General features: G+C 45.2%; 1 protein-coding gene across 4 annotated transcripts in view; it reads right to left on the reverse strand.

Annotated features, from left to right (window-relative positions):
- Positions 1–15,140, reverse strand: part of drosha (drosha ribonuclease III) — a 128,372-nt gene that overhangs the window by 100,374 nt on the left and 12,858 nt on the right. For all 4 annotated transcript variants that reach the window (XM_071415214.1, XM_071415211.1, XM_071415213.1 and 1 more), the window contains 6 exons: positions 13,652–13,726; positions 13,114–13,283; positions 12,621–12,745; positions 10,263–10,362; positions 3,199–3,306; positions 685–792 (listed from right to left, as the gene is read on the reverse strand). In XM_071415214.1, the coding sequence (XP_071271315.1) occupies positions 685–792; positions 3,199–3,306; positions 10,263–10,362; positions 12,621–12,745; positions 13,114–13,283; positions 13,652–13,726 (686 nt within the window). The remainder of the gene's footprint in view (positions 1–684; positions 793–3,198; positions 3,307–10,262; positions 10,363–12,620; positions 12,746–13,113; positions 13,284–13,651; positions 13,727–15,140) is intronic.

Here is a 15,140-nt window from a genome sequence, read left to right on the forward strand (position 1 = left end):
CGATCTTGTAATCAAGAGCTCCCCTGCAGGACAATAGAGGGAAATACAGGAGATGGACTGGTGCTGTTACTAGTGTGTGTGTGTGTGTGTGTGTGTGTGTGTGTGTGTGTGTGTGTGTGTGTGTGTGTGTGTGTGTGTGTGTGTGTGTGTGTGTGTGTGTGTGTGTGTGTAAGGCCTCTACCATCAGCCAGGGCTTTCTATTTAACAATAATGATGACATCAGACAGACAGACACACACACAATACCGCAGGTTAACACATGCATGCAAGCGCGCACAATAACACACATCTAAATTAGGGAGGCGTTACAGGGTCCGTGAAAATGCAGGAATCCTGACTAGGTCTTTAGGTGTCTATTAATTTGCCATGTTTGTTACCCCCTACCCCTTTCGGACATACCAAAAAACAGGTCAAAAGAAGCAGGCATGGTAAATTAGTGGGATCTCTGTCTGTGAACGAAAGGGTAAGAGGGCTTTGAGTGTATGATCATGAGGCAACAGTCAACCAACCCCCTTTCTTTAAGCACGAATACAACACATTCATTTCTAATGTATCAGTCTCTGTATGACAGCTCTCCAATTGTGCTGGAGGAAGCACTGCGGCTAATGCTGAGAGCTCTGGAAGGCTCCAGCCCTGAAGGGACTACACTGGCTGTGTGCGTGTACGTGCGCGCGTCTCTCTCACCTGTAACAGACAGCGCTCCTTGAAGACGTAGCCAATCAGGTCGTCCAAGTGCTTCAGACACTGGTGGTAGCGGATGTGGTGGGTCAACACTGGCAACATCATAGCATGCTGCGGAGAGAGATAGAGAGAGAGATAAGTGGACGAAGTGAGAAAGAGGTGGAGAGAGACGGTAAGAGGGAAGGGAGAGAGAACATGGCATAATCAAATCAGCCAGTCATTATTAAGTGGCGCTTCGGCCGAGAGGGAGATGAAATAATCACGAGTCCAATCAGTGTGCATGTGTTCTTCGCCGTGAGGAGAAATTAAGAGTTGTGGGGGAAATTCAAATGTTGACACGGACGAATCAGGACCTGCCGACAGGTCCTGCCTGTGCAGAGACGTAGCCAGTGTCAAAGAAAACAAATAAAAGGAAAGACAGAAATAAACGGAAATACAGAAAGACAAAGACAGAGAGGGGTGAGCGAGCGAGAAAGAGAGAAGGAGAGAGGCGAGGGAGAGACCGCGCGAGTAAATGAGAGAAAGAGAGTAACCAATATGAGCTATCATTAGCGGGAGTCTCATCAGTCCGTACTAGGAGAACAGTGGGGGAGCGTTGTGTAGCGGTGGAACACCCATTAACCCGGCACCACCGTGTAAGAGCAGGCTGAGCTGCATGTTTTAATTAGTGTTACCAGGGGAGCCCGGGGCTCCTACAGGTCAGTCAAATGAGCTGCGTCGCTCGCTCTCTCTCTTTCCCTCTGCTCCATCTTTCTCTCTCTCTCTCCTCTCCCTGTTCCTTTCTCTCTCTCTCCCCGTGTGTCTTTATCTCTCTCTCTGTGCTAACCACTAACCCACACAGCCCCAGAGCTGATCAGTCAGCCCACCCCTGGCCCTCGACGGCCTACCCACCGCCCACATCTACACCACTCTAAGGCCTTGTTAACCACCCAATTAACAAAGCAAGACCGTGTCTCAGTGTCTCAACCCATCAGACTCGCTCAAATTAGGCTACTGCTCGAGTGGCTGAGATAACATTAGCATGGGTCCACTCCCAGACCAATTTACTCACTGGGTACTCAGTAGGAGACGATGGGGAGGGGTGTAGGAGTGTGTGTGTAGGAGTGATTGTGTCTGTGTGGAGGCAGGAGTGTGTGTGTGTGTGTGTGTGTGTGTGTAGGAGTGATTGTGTCTGTGTGGGGGCAGGTGTGTGTGTGTTTAGGGGTAGGAGTGATTGTGTCTGTGTGGAGGCAGGTGTAGGTAGGGGTAGGAGTGATTGTGTGGGGGCAGTTGTGTGTGTGTAGGAGTGATTGTGTGGGGGCAGAGGTGTGTGTGTGTGTGTGTGTGTGTGTGTGTGTGTGTGTGTGTGTGTGTGTGTGTGTGTGTGTAGGGTTAGGAGTGATTGTGTCTGTGTGGAGGCACAAGTGTGTGTAGGAGTGATTGTGTCTGTGTGGAGGCTGGAGTGTGTGTAGAAGTGATTGTGTCTGTGTGGAGGCAGGAGTGTGTGTGTGTGTGTAGGAGTGATTGTGTCTGTGTGGGGGCAGGTGTGTGTTTGTGAGAATGAGATGGCTGATGTGCCGTCAGTGTTAGCCTCTAGCTACCGGCCAAGAAACTGCTCTGGGTTGCCCCCCCCCCCCCCGGGATGTGCTGTGGCGGAGATTTTTGTGGGCTATACTCGGCCTTGTCTCAGGATGGTAAGTTGGTGGTTGAAGATATCCCTCTAGTGGTGTGGGGGCTGTGCTTTGGCAAAGTGGGTGGGGTTATATCCTTCCTGTTTGGCCCTGTCCAGGGGTATCATCGGATGGGGCCACAGTGTCTCCTGACCCCTCCTGTCTCAGCCTCCAGTATTTATGCTGCAGTAGTTTATGTGTCGGGGGGCTAGGGTCAGTTTGTTATATCTGGAGTACTTCTCCTGTCTTATCCGGTGTCCTTTGTGAATTTAAGTATGCTCTCTCTAATTCTCTCTCTCTGTCTCTCTTTCTTTCTCTCTCTCTCTCGGGGGACCAGAGCCCTAGGACCATGCCTCAGGACTACCTGGCATGATGACTCCTTGCTGTCCCCAGTCCACCTGGCCGTGCTGCTGCTCCAGTTTCAACTGTTCTGCCTGCGGCTATGGAACCCTGACCTGTTCACCGGACGTGCTACCTGTCCCAGACCTGCTGTTTTCAACTCTCTAGAGACCACAGGAGCGGTAGAGATACTCTTAATGATCGGCTATGAAAAGCCAACTGACATTTACTCCTGAGGTGCTGACTTGCTGCACCCTCGACAACTACTGTGATTATTATTATTTGACCATGCTGGTCATCTATGAACATTTGAACATCTTGGCCATGTTCTGTTATAATCTCCACCCGGCACAGCCAGAAGAGGACTGGCCACCCCTCATAGCCTGGTTCCTCTCTAGGTTTCTTCCTAGGTTTTGGCCTTTCCATGTTTGTGCATCTGTGCGTGGATCTGTGCATAGGTGTGCTGCGTCTCGGAGAGTACAGTGTACATTGTGTGCGTGTGGGGCAGCAAAGCGTCTCTCCTGCCTACCTGACAGAGGTCAGAGCGGACGCCAGTCTTCCAGAAGCCCTGGCTGCTGAGCTCCACGGTCACCTCCCGGCGCATGGTGTTCTTCTGGCGGATCTTCTGAAGGGCTTCCTGATAAAACACCACCCGTACATTATTAAGCCTAGTGTGTGTGTGTCAGATCAGAGCTTCCTGACAAACACACATACATTATTGATCCACTGGGTTAGTGCTGCTGCTACAGGGGACAGCCAAACATCTTTACAACACACAATGTCTGTTAACCCAGAAGTAAAATATTGCGTCATTTGGTCAGCTGCGTGATTAACTTGAGTTCATACTTGGTAGAAAATTGAGAGTTGAGAGCAAGAATGAAGTCTCCACCCTCACAAAAGGGAACTCTCAGCTAAAGCTTCCCCCCTACCAGGGTGTGCACATGAGCAAATCACTCGAGATAGTCGTTTAAGCACCGCCTTCGCTCAACCCTGATACGTCCACATAACCAGTGATGAAAACCCCAAAACCAGAACTAATGCTGTTCGTTATCTCGTGCATCCCGTTCAGACACAGCAGATTTTTTCGGTCGACTCGCAGAATCTGCCCACGGGAGATTACACCACACACAGTTAAACATTCAGGAACACACACACACACACACAGAGACACACAGAAAGACAGAGAGAGAGAGAGAGATGCAAATCTACCAGAGACACACACAAACAGGTATACAGAACGCACATACAGCTATCTCTCCTTCCTCCCCTCTCTCCAGGTAGTGCTCCAATGTGTACGGGCGTGTGTGCGAGAGAGCTGGAAACTGGACCTGCAGCCAGCACGGGCTGGTGTACAGTGTCAGCCCCTGCAGAAGAGCAGACAACTGGTAACAACACAGCGAGGGGAGGTCTGCACCAGAGACATTCCAAGTACCAAAATGTTACTACTTTTGACCGCTACTTTTTCCTGACATAGCGCATGACTTTGAACCAGTACAATAGGGAATAGGGTGCCATTTAGGACACAACATTGGGCCAGTATCCACAAAGTGTCTCAGAGTAAAACATTGGTGGTAAGTGCTAATAAAGAGAGACATTCTATTCCTACTCTTATTGGTAAAAATATAAGCTACGCATGAAGGCTCTTTGGTCACACACCCAGTCGACAGATATTTAGGACACAAAAAATATGCAGCGAGTCAGTCAGTGGCTGCTGCACACACATACAAATGCCTTGGAGTTGTTAAAAGAATGCTTTGATATTTTTATATGAGCGATCCAGAAATAATCTAGACCGACATTCATCTCTCGCGCTTCAGACAATGATTTCACGAGTCCAATTTCACGATATGCCTAAATACTTAACATGATGTAGGTAATTAAATAATACAAAAAAAAATTGTTTATTTATTTGTCTAGTGGTTTTATTTAACGTCATCCCTTTGGAGCGCAACATTATGTAAAAAAAATATATATAAAAAAAGCCTAAAGTTGGGCAATTAAAGGAATCTTGGGCTTATGCTAACTATGTGTTCGACGAAAATGACATACCTTTAAAACCAATAATGTATATAAACTCCGGAATGCTGATGCTATGTACTGGCCATTGAGAGGCTTTATTGGCACTCCCCAGTAGGAGCAGTCCGCCATAGGAATGAATGGAATTCTACAGTATTTCAATTAAAAATGTTTCAAGGACAAAATTACATGTATTAAAGTAATTTTTAAAAATCATTCATTTTAAACAGTTTTTTTATTTGTATGTTTAGTTCACATAATATAGAGTTCACATCTGGTGACTGGTGATGCCTCATTGCGATTAGTTATTCCCCATCACTTGCAACAATGCCAATGAGCATCATCACTATCTTTTCTTTGCGGTACCTCAAACTGTCGTGATTACCAGCCGAGATAAACTTTTATGAGTTGATTTGACTCCTGGCTCAGAGCTTGGACAGTGTCTTACCATCCTAAAATCTACTCTGGGAGTTTTGTTGTGTCTTAAAAACAGATTTTAACAGGATTCCTAGGACCTTTCCTGACATTCTTTGTGGATACGGGCCATGGTCTGTGCTGAGAGAGTATGTCTACGAATCAGAAACAGGACTTGGAACATGTCTATCAGCACATCGGTCTTCTCTGGTGGTACCGTTGGGCCAGTAACCGGAAGGTTGATGGATCGAATCCCTGAGCTGACAAGGTAAAAATCTGTCGTTCTGCCCCTGAGCAAGGCAGTTTAACCCACTGTTCCCCTGGTGACAAAGACGTGGATGTTGACTAAGGCAGCCCACCGCACGTCTCTGATTCAGAGGGGTTGGGTTAAATGCGGAAGACACATTTCAGTTGAACACAATCAGTTGGACAACTGACTAGGTATCCCCCTTTCCCTTTCCAATGGGCCATCGTCAAAACGGGGACGGATGGTACAGGTAGCTGCCAAAATAAAGCAAACAGCAACATAAAGTGTCTTAATAGGGCATTGAGCCAGAACAGCTTCATTACACCTTGGAACAGATTCTAAAAGTGTAGTCTGGAAGAGATTCCGTTATTTGGCGTTTTGTTGATGAAGCATGAAAACAAACGGGCGCCGTCTCAGGTGCCGCTCCAGAATCTCCTATAAGTGTTCAATTGGGTTGAGATCTGGGGACAGACACACCCTTTAAACCCCCTATGCTCCTTTGAGACCCCTCTTTCAAAGTCGCTGTGATCTTGCCAAGGCAGCAAAATAATGGGCAACAGGCCATTTGTATACCGTAATGGCTTAATTAACTCAGGAACCACACCTGTGTAGAAGCACATGATTTTAATATACTTTGTATCCCTCATTTACTCAAGTGTTCCCTTTATTTCTGCAGTTACTTGGATCTCTGTCACAGTGCCTAAATTACCCATGATAGAATCTGAAATGGAAGGGCAGGATTTTCTGTCGACGGCAAGGAAAGAAAAACAAAAACATTAATAAATACCATCCTACTTTGACCTGCGCATCAACGGGAACACGGTCACACACACTGCCATCCATCAGCGGTAACCATCCATCAGCGGTGTGCCACACACACTGCCATCCACAGGGTGTTTTAATTACATTATAAGGACATGGAAGTAAGTATTTAGATATTTTTTATTTGAAAAGACAAGTAGTTAAATACACTTGGAAAGTATTTGAAAATTCTCAAATACATGGACCCAAGAAATACACCAAATACATGGACCCAAATACACTGCATTTTTGTATTTATTTATTTTACCTTTATTTAGCCCATGCATTTTTATTTATTTATTTATTTTATTTAACCTTTATTTAATTAGGCAAGTCAGTTAAGAACAAATTCTTATTTACAATGACGGCCTAGGAACAGCGGGTTCCTGCATTGTTCAGGGGCAGAACAACATATTTTTACCTTGTCAGCTCGGGGATTCGATCCAGCAACCTTTCGGTTACTGGCCCAACGCTCTAACCACTAGGCTACCTGCCGTTCCGTAGCTGCCTGTCATTTTAAATTAGAATTTGAAAACACTTTCAAGTATTAGGCTATTTATAGGAAACTATTTGAAAATACTTTCAAATTCCAATAGAAGTTGTTGATTTGGGCCACATTATTTAAAAATAGACAGAAAATAAGTATTTAAATAACAATAATAGTGTGTGTGTGCGCGCGTTGACAGGCAGCTATGTTTGAAGCATATCAAAGCGGCCGGCCAGGGGCCCTGTATCCTCCAACTGGGGTGCAACACGTCTGTCTCTAGGGGCAGACAGAGATGGGATTCTCTGGGATTCTCTCTGGGGCAAGAGGCCCCAACACAGCGGAACTGACCCTGCAGTGCATCCCAAATAGTCTCCTATTTCTTATATGGTGCACTACTTTTGAACAGGGCTCCTAGGGCACCCTATTCCCCATGTAGTGCAATGCATATGACTATGGTCAAAAGTAGTGCACTTCATAGGGAATAGGGTGCAATTGGGGTCTCTGGTCAAGAGAAGTGCACCATGTAGGAAATAGGGCGCCCTTTGGGATTCGTACATTACAGTGACAAAGGGCCATACAGGCAGTCACCCGTCTAGAGCACCAACCAACTTCTCTGATGAGATGAAAAGCTTCTTTCCCCAATTTAAGGGCTCTGGTTTGGTCGCAGCGTTCATTTTACATTATTCAGCACAAAAGAACAGATGAATGTGTACCAGGGCTGTGGATGAACAAGTGATACACAAACACTCACAGACACTCACACTCCTAATGAAGTTCCCAGGGGGTTGGGGATAATAGAAGTGTTGCTGTATTGTCATGGGTGGGTGAAGACACGCTGAAATAGCGGACCCTTGGAGATGTGATGGCCTGGTGTGTGGTGAACTAATTGCTCTATAGGTTGACAGTGGGAATATCAGTAACTGTAAGCGACGCTGCCGGAGCCCCTAGCCAGTGCTACCTGGAAAATAGGCTAATTGACTGTGCGCTTAAGACACAGACACACACACACAGACACCAGCCTCGACAGCAGCTACTTTAGAAAATAACACATAGCTCAACAAAGGCAATAGAAGCAAGCGGAGACAAAATACATATAGATGAAACGAAGCTATAGACAGTGGTTGCAGCCTTAATGGCAACCTATTCCCTCCACAGAGCACTAGATTAGACCGATTATGATTTTTCAACGCCGATACCGATTATTGGAGGACCAAAAAAAGTCGATACCGATTAAATCGGCCGATCTTTTTTATTATTATTATTATTTTTTTTTTTTATAATGACAATAATACTGAATTAACACTTTTATTTTAACTTAATATAATACATCAATCAAATCAATTTAGCCTCAAATAAATAATGAATTTGGTTAAAATAATGCAAAAACAAAGTGTTGGAGAAGAAAGTAAAAGTGCAATATGTGCCATGTAACAAAAGCTAACGTTTAAGTTCCTTGCTCAGAACATATGAAAGCTGGTGGTTCCTTTTAACATGAGTCTTCAATATTCCCAGGTAAGAAGTTTTAGGTTGAGGATATTATAGGAATTATAGGACTATTTCTCTCTATACCATTTGTATTTCATATACGGAGACACCTGAAACCCCACCTCTTTAAGGAATACCTAGGATAGGATAAAGTAATCCTTCTAACCCCCCCCCCCTTAAAAGAGTTAGATGCACTATTGTAAAGTGGTTGTTCCACTGGATATCATAAGGTGAATGCACCAATTTGTAAGTCGCTCTGGATAAGAGCGTCTGCTAAATGACTTAAATGTAAATGTAAATATACCTTTGACTATTGGATGTTCTTATAGGCACTTTAGTATTGCCAATGTAACAGTATAGCTTCCATCCCTCTCCTCGCCCCTACCTGGGCTCGAACCAGGAACACATCGACAACAGCCACCCTCGAAGCATCATTACGCATCGCTCCACAAAAGCCGCGGCCCATGCAGAGCAAGGGGAACAACTACTCCAAGTCTCAGAGCGAGTGACGTTTGAAACGTTATTAGCGCGCACTCCGCTAACTAGCTAGCCATTTCACATCGGTTACACCAGCCTAATCTCGGGAGTTGATAGGCTTCAAGTCATAAACAGCGCAATGCTTGAAGCATTGCGAAGAGCTGCTGGCAAACGCACGAAAGTGCTGTTTGAATGAATGCTTACGAGGCTGCTGCTGCCTACCACCGCTCAGTCAGACTGCTCTATCAAATATCAAATCATAGACTTAATTATAACATAATAACACACAGAAATACGAGCCTTCGGTCATTAATATGGTCAAATCCGGAAACTATCATATCGGAAATAAAACTTTTATTCTTTCAGTGAAATACGGAACCGTTCCGTATTTTATCTGACGGGTGGCAACCATAAGTCTAAATATTCCTGTTACATTGCACAACCTTCAATGTTATGTCATAATTACGTAAAATTCTGGCAAATTAGTTCGCAACGAGCCAGGCGGCCCAAACTGTTGCATATACCCTGACTCTGTTGCACAGAACGCAAGAGAAGTGACGCAATTTTCCTAGTTAAAAGAAATTCATGTTAGCAGGCAATATTAACTAAATATGCAGGTTTAAAAAATATATACTTGTGTATTGATTTTAAGAAAGGCATTGATGTTTATGGTTAGGTACACACTGGTGCAACGACAGTGCTTTTTTTGCGAATGCGCTTGTTAAATTACCCTTTTGCGAAGTAGGCTGTGATTCGATGATAAATTAACAGGCACCGCATCGATTATATGCAACGCAGGACAAGCTAGATAAACTAGTAATATCATCAACCATGTGTAGTTAACTAGTGATTATGTTAAGATTGATTGACATTAAGATTAAACTGACATTTACTCCTGAGGTGCTGACTTGCTGCACCCTCGACAACTACTGTGATTATTATTATTTGACCATGCTGGTCATTTATGAACATTTGAACATCTTGGCCATGTTCTGTTATAATCTCCACCCGGCACAGCCAGAAGAGGACTGGCCACCCCTCATAGGGAGTTTTTCCTAGCCACCGTGCTTCTACACCTGCATTGCTTGCTGTTTGGGGTTTTAGGCTGGATTTCTGTACAGCACTTTGAGATATCAGCTGATGTAAGAAGGGCTATATAAATACATTTGATTTGATTTTGATTTGATTTTTTATAAGATACGTTTAATGCTACCTAGCACCTTACCGTGGCTCCTTGCTGCACTCGCATAACAGGTAGTCAGCCTGCCATGCAGTCTCCTCGTGGAGTGCAATGTAATCGGCCATGATCGGTGTCCAAAAATGCCAATTACCGATTGTTATGAAAACTTGAAATCAGCCCTAATTAAAATCGGCCATTCCGATTAGTCGACCTCTACACTAGATATCACCAGGGCCCATGTGGCTCTGGTCAAAAGCACTATTTAGGGAATAGGTTTGCCATTTGGAACCCATGCAGTGAATGCAGAATTAAGAGATCAGGACCTCAGCACTGCAGCACACGGCTACAATCTGGTGTTAGATGGTTCTAGTAATTACACTAGTACACGTTTCAGCCTCACGCTCCTGTGAAATTGCATGAAGCTGGCATGCGTCATACTTAATTATAATGAGGCCAGGGAGATGTACTGTAGTGTGTGGTACCCACCTCCCTCTGTGTAAGCTTCTGCTTGTCTATCTGCTTGACCTTGGGGCTGTTAGCCAGCAGGTGGCGTAGTTTCACATAGCTCTTCCACAGCTTCTGGTACCTGTGGGGGGGGGGGGGGGGCAGAAGTCAAGCTGTGGCTCAGAACAACACATCAATATTTCAACAGCACAGACCATTATTAAACATTATTTAACAGTAGCCTCCAGACATTACTCCATTAGTCTGCTCTGTGTGTGTGTGTGTTGTGGACTGGGATGGCTCTTCTGTAGGTCTCCTGTTTCAGACCAGAGAGGCCGGTGAGTCCGCCTTTCACCCACCCAGGCAGTAGAGATAAAACAGTATATAAGCGCTGGTTGGTTGTTGTAAGACTAGTTCACTCGCTGTTCACTCTTCTGTAAAGTACTGCAGTTACATGTGTGTGTGGCAAGAGAAGGGAAGTCTCTCCACATGCCACGATAACAATCTATTAGGTTTTGGTCTTAATTTGCTTTTGAAAAGGACACTGTTGTGGGATAGGTGATAATAATGGACCATTGAAAAACCTCCTCAGATGGACTGACTCTAGTAATGAGACTAACTGTGACTCTGCCCATCTCTGACCGCTTCTCTCCATTAAGGCTCTTTCCTCATTTATAGCCGAAGTTATTCAATTATATGAGTAGCGGCCGGCTGGACAGGGAGAGAGAGAGAGAAACATGCGGTAGAGAGGACTGGAGATGAGGGGAATTATAATTAGGGAGTTTTAATACGGCGACTTCATTAGTGAACGGTGTAGAGGGAGACTGAGGCAGAGACGGCTTTACCGCCGTGATTACCGGCTCACCACCGGCCTAACGGCGTGTGTTTGTACGGTCGGCAGCCGGGGGACGCGGCAGAGAAGAGGAGGGCAGGGTGAAGCTGCAGCCTGGGAGGCCTCCCTCCCCAACCAGCTCACATGACCTTTCAGAAGATCCACTCTGTGCTCTCAGGATGCCACAGGCTGGTGTGTGTGTCTGCCACAAACTCTTTCATTAACATATGCTGCATGCCTGCCGTCGCTCTCTCGTTTACACTCGTTCCCCACCTTCTGCTTCTAACTCCTCTTTCGCTCTCTTTTTCTTTCACTCCCTCTATCTGCCCTCCCTCTGTGGCCCTCCATAGAGATACTGTGGTTAGAACGACCCTAAACATTATTTTCTAAGGCAAGGAAACAGGAAGGGGCAGCTTAACATATGCAGCCGTGTCCTCTCTCTTCCTCTCTCCCCCACTCACTCTCCTCTCTGTGGCATTGCCATCAATGCAATTAAAGCCAACTGTCGTTAATGATGTCCCCATCCGCCCATAAATTTGTCGTCTGCGGCTTCGAGGTTTGCGGGGAGTGTGCGCGCGTGTGTGACCGCAGCAAGAGAGCACAGAGACAGACTGAAGGTCGGACATCCCTAACATTAAGAAAAGGTGACTAACATCACTCAAATGACACAGACCTGAACAGATACACAATACTCGCAGGGATTCATAATGAGAAGATCTCTCTCCTGTTTACCGATAAAGCCTTCTATCCCTCATCATCGGCATCTATTCCCTTCATAGTGCACTACTTTTGACCAGGGCTCAAGTCAAAAGTAGTGCACTATAAAGTGAATAGGGTGCCATTCGGGATGGGTCCCTAATCTTCTTAAAGTATCTGACAGGAACCCTGTCACAGATAAGAGACACAGACAACAAAGAGAAACTAGCCGAAGAGTTCCACTTTTGATTGGCGCTTGTTTTGGTTGTTATTGTAGCTTTCTCTACACTTCGGAGACGACAGCAGAGGATAATTTAATATACAGTAAGCTTTTGGTAATTATGCACAGGCACAGTACAGTATTCCCTCTACTCCTCTGTCTGTGTGTGTGTGTGTGTGTGTGTGTGTGTGTGTGTGTGTGTGTGTGTCATTACTATTCACGAGACAAACCGTGCCGTTCCCACGGCGACAGCGCCCGGCGGAACCTTAGGACCCCGTGACGACGCATGTGAAAATGTCACGCCAATCTTTCTCTCCCACCCGCTCTCCGACATTCCCCCTCTCTCAACACAGAAGAGTGCCACCATCAACCGTCCTGTGAGAGACGCTTTGAATAAGCAGTGTGGGGAACGGGGGAGAACGGAGGGAAAGGAGTGTGTCTTGAGGGAGGGGGAGTATACAGTAGTGTTTGTGGGCGGGGAGGATCAGAGGCAGGGGGGAGTGTAGTATAGGTCCTGGGTGGTTGGCCGAGTTACGGGTGGGGGGGGGGGGAGGGGGGCTCTGGCGTAGCTGAGCTGGGCAGTAGGTGGTGGGAAGAGACCCTGGGTGGTGAGGGGGTAGGGTTGGTTTGCGGGTTACAGGGAGGATCTTACTGGGGGTCCCCAGCGTAGCTGAGCTGGGCGGGCCGGATCCCGAAATGGACGATGATGGGGAAGGTGATGACCTCTGGATTGAACTGCTCTCTGTCCAGCTGGTCAATACGCACAGAGCTAGGCTTCTGAAACAACAACACAAAGACTATGAGACCAGGGAACATATGGATAAAGTGTCTCAGAGTAATGATCTAAGACCTGTCCATACAAATCGTATTTATTACGGTCTAAAAAGCTAAACTCATCCTACATCAGCACTCCTACTCAGAGACGCTTGACACACAGACTCAGATCCTATCAGACTTTGGTAAGTACATTGTTGTGTTATGTTACAAAAAGAGCATGTGAATTCATGGAAATGTGCACTCAAAAGTGCAAACCCTGCCAATCTAGCACTCTATCAATCACAGACACACCCTACGGACCCTGTTGCACTTTATGGAATAGGGTGCCATTTTGAATACAGTCCATGAAAGTGCTCGTCCTCTCTCACCATGCCAGGGTTGGTGACGATCATGCCCTTGCACTCCTCTGCGTACTTCTGCCACTTCAGTTCCTCCCACTGCAGCATGTCAGCTATCTCCTCCTCAGGGACCAGAGGCTTGGAGCTCCGCAGGAGGTAGAGGAGAACCTGGTGCATGGAGAGCACCTCCTTACCGCCGTCTGACACGGAGGGACAAACACAGAGATCGTGAGATACACAGACAAACACGCATCCAGAAACGCATACACACAGAGAAACAAGACCGACAGACCGAGACAGACAGAAACACAGAGAACATACAATGCGACAAGGTCAAATACACAAATCAGGTCTAGACACTCATCAAAATTGATTGATCTCCATTTACAAAAATGTTTGCATGGACAGATACTCGGAAAATCCATAGATCTGAATCTCAACGCATTAAGAGGACAACTCATGTGTACACACACGCACACTCATGCAGACAAAGTACATACAACAGCATGCAGTACAAACATTCTCCAGCAGAGAGAGAGAGAGTTTTCTGAAGAAGGGACAGTCTCACCAGGTAAGAAGCGGACAAAGCGAGGCATGAAGTGGAACTTCTGACATCCAGGAGATTGGTTGTCCCACTCTGGACCTGCGTGGGGAAACAACAAAGATACTGAAAATAAGATGAACCAGTCTCAAAATCAGAATCAGTCTTCAGTCTCAAAATCTAATTTTATTGGTCGCATACACATTTTGCAGATGTTATCGCAGGTGCATCGAAATGATTATGTTTCAAGCTCCAACAGTACAGTACACCTAACAATACACACAAATCCCCAAAATGGAAATAAAGAAATATACAAACAAGCAGTGTCAGAGTCCGGAATATACACTACCAGTCAAAAGTTTTAGAACAAGGTTTTTTCTTTATTTTTACTATTTTCAACATTGTAGAATTATAGTGGAGACATTAAAACTATGAAAGAACACATATGGAATCATGTAGTAACCAAAAAACTGTAGTAACCAAAAAACCTACATCATTCTACAATGTAGAAACTAGTAAAAATAAAGAAAAACTCTTGAATGAGTAGGTGTTCTAAAACTTTTGACGAGTAGTGTATATATATACAGAAAAGTATGTGGACACCCCTTCAATATGCACGACTTAACGTGGCACCAACATAGGATTGCCACCTTTCCAAAAAGTCTGTTTGTCAAATTCCTGCCCTGCTACATCTGCCCCGGTCAATTGTAAGTGCTGTATTTGTGAAGTGGAAATGTCTCGGAGCAACCATGGCTAAGCCGCAAAGTGGTAGACCACACAAGCTCACAGAACGGGATCGCCGAGTGCTGAAGTGCGTAAAAATCACCTGTCCTCAGTTGTAACACACACTACCAAGTTCCAAACTGCCTCTGGAAGCAATATATACACACTAACGTTCAAAAGTTTGGGGTCACTTAAAAATGTACTTATTTTTAAAGAAAAGCACATTTTTTGTGCATTAAAATAGAAAATACAGAAATACAGTGTAGACATTGTTAATGTTGTAAATGATTATTGTAGCTGGAAACGGCAGATTTTTTTATGGAATATCTACAAAGGTGTACAGAGGCCCATTATCAGCAACCATCACTCCTGTGTTCCAATGGCACATTGTGTTAGCTAATCCAAGTTTATCATTTTAAAAAGGCTAACTGATCCATTAGAAAACCATTTTGCAATTATGTTAGAACAGCTGAAAACTGTTGTACTGATTAAAAAAGCAATAAAACTGGCCTTCTTTAGACTAGCTGAGTATCTGGAGCATCAGCATTTGTGGGTTCGATTACAGGCTCAAAATGGCCAGAAACAAAGAACTTTCTTCTGAAACTCGTCAGTCTATTCTTGTTCTGAGAAATGAAGGCTATTCCTTGTGAGAAAATGCCAAGAAACTGAAGATCATGTACAACGCTGTGTACTACTCCCTTCACAGAACAGTGCTAACTGGCTCTAACCAGAATAGAAAGAGTGGGAGGCCCCGGTGCACAACTGAGCAAGAGAACAAGTACATTAGAGTGTC

Source organism: Salvelinus alpinus, chromosome 8, assembly GCF_045679555.1.
Source record: "Salvelinus alpinus chromosome 8, SLU_Salpinus.1, whole genome shotgun sequence".
Classification (NCBI taxonomy): domain Eukaryota; kingdom Metazoa; phylum Chordata; class Actinopteri; order Salmoniformes; family Salmonidae; genus Salvelinus; species Salvelinus alpinus.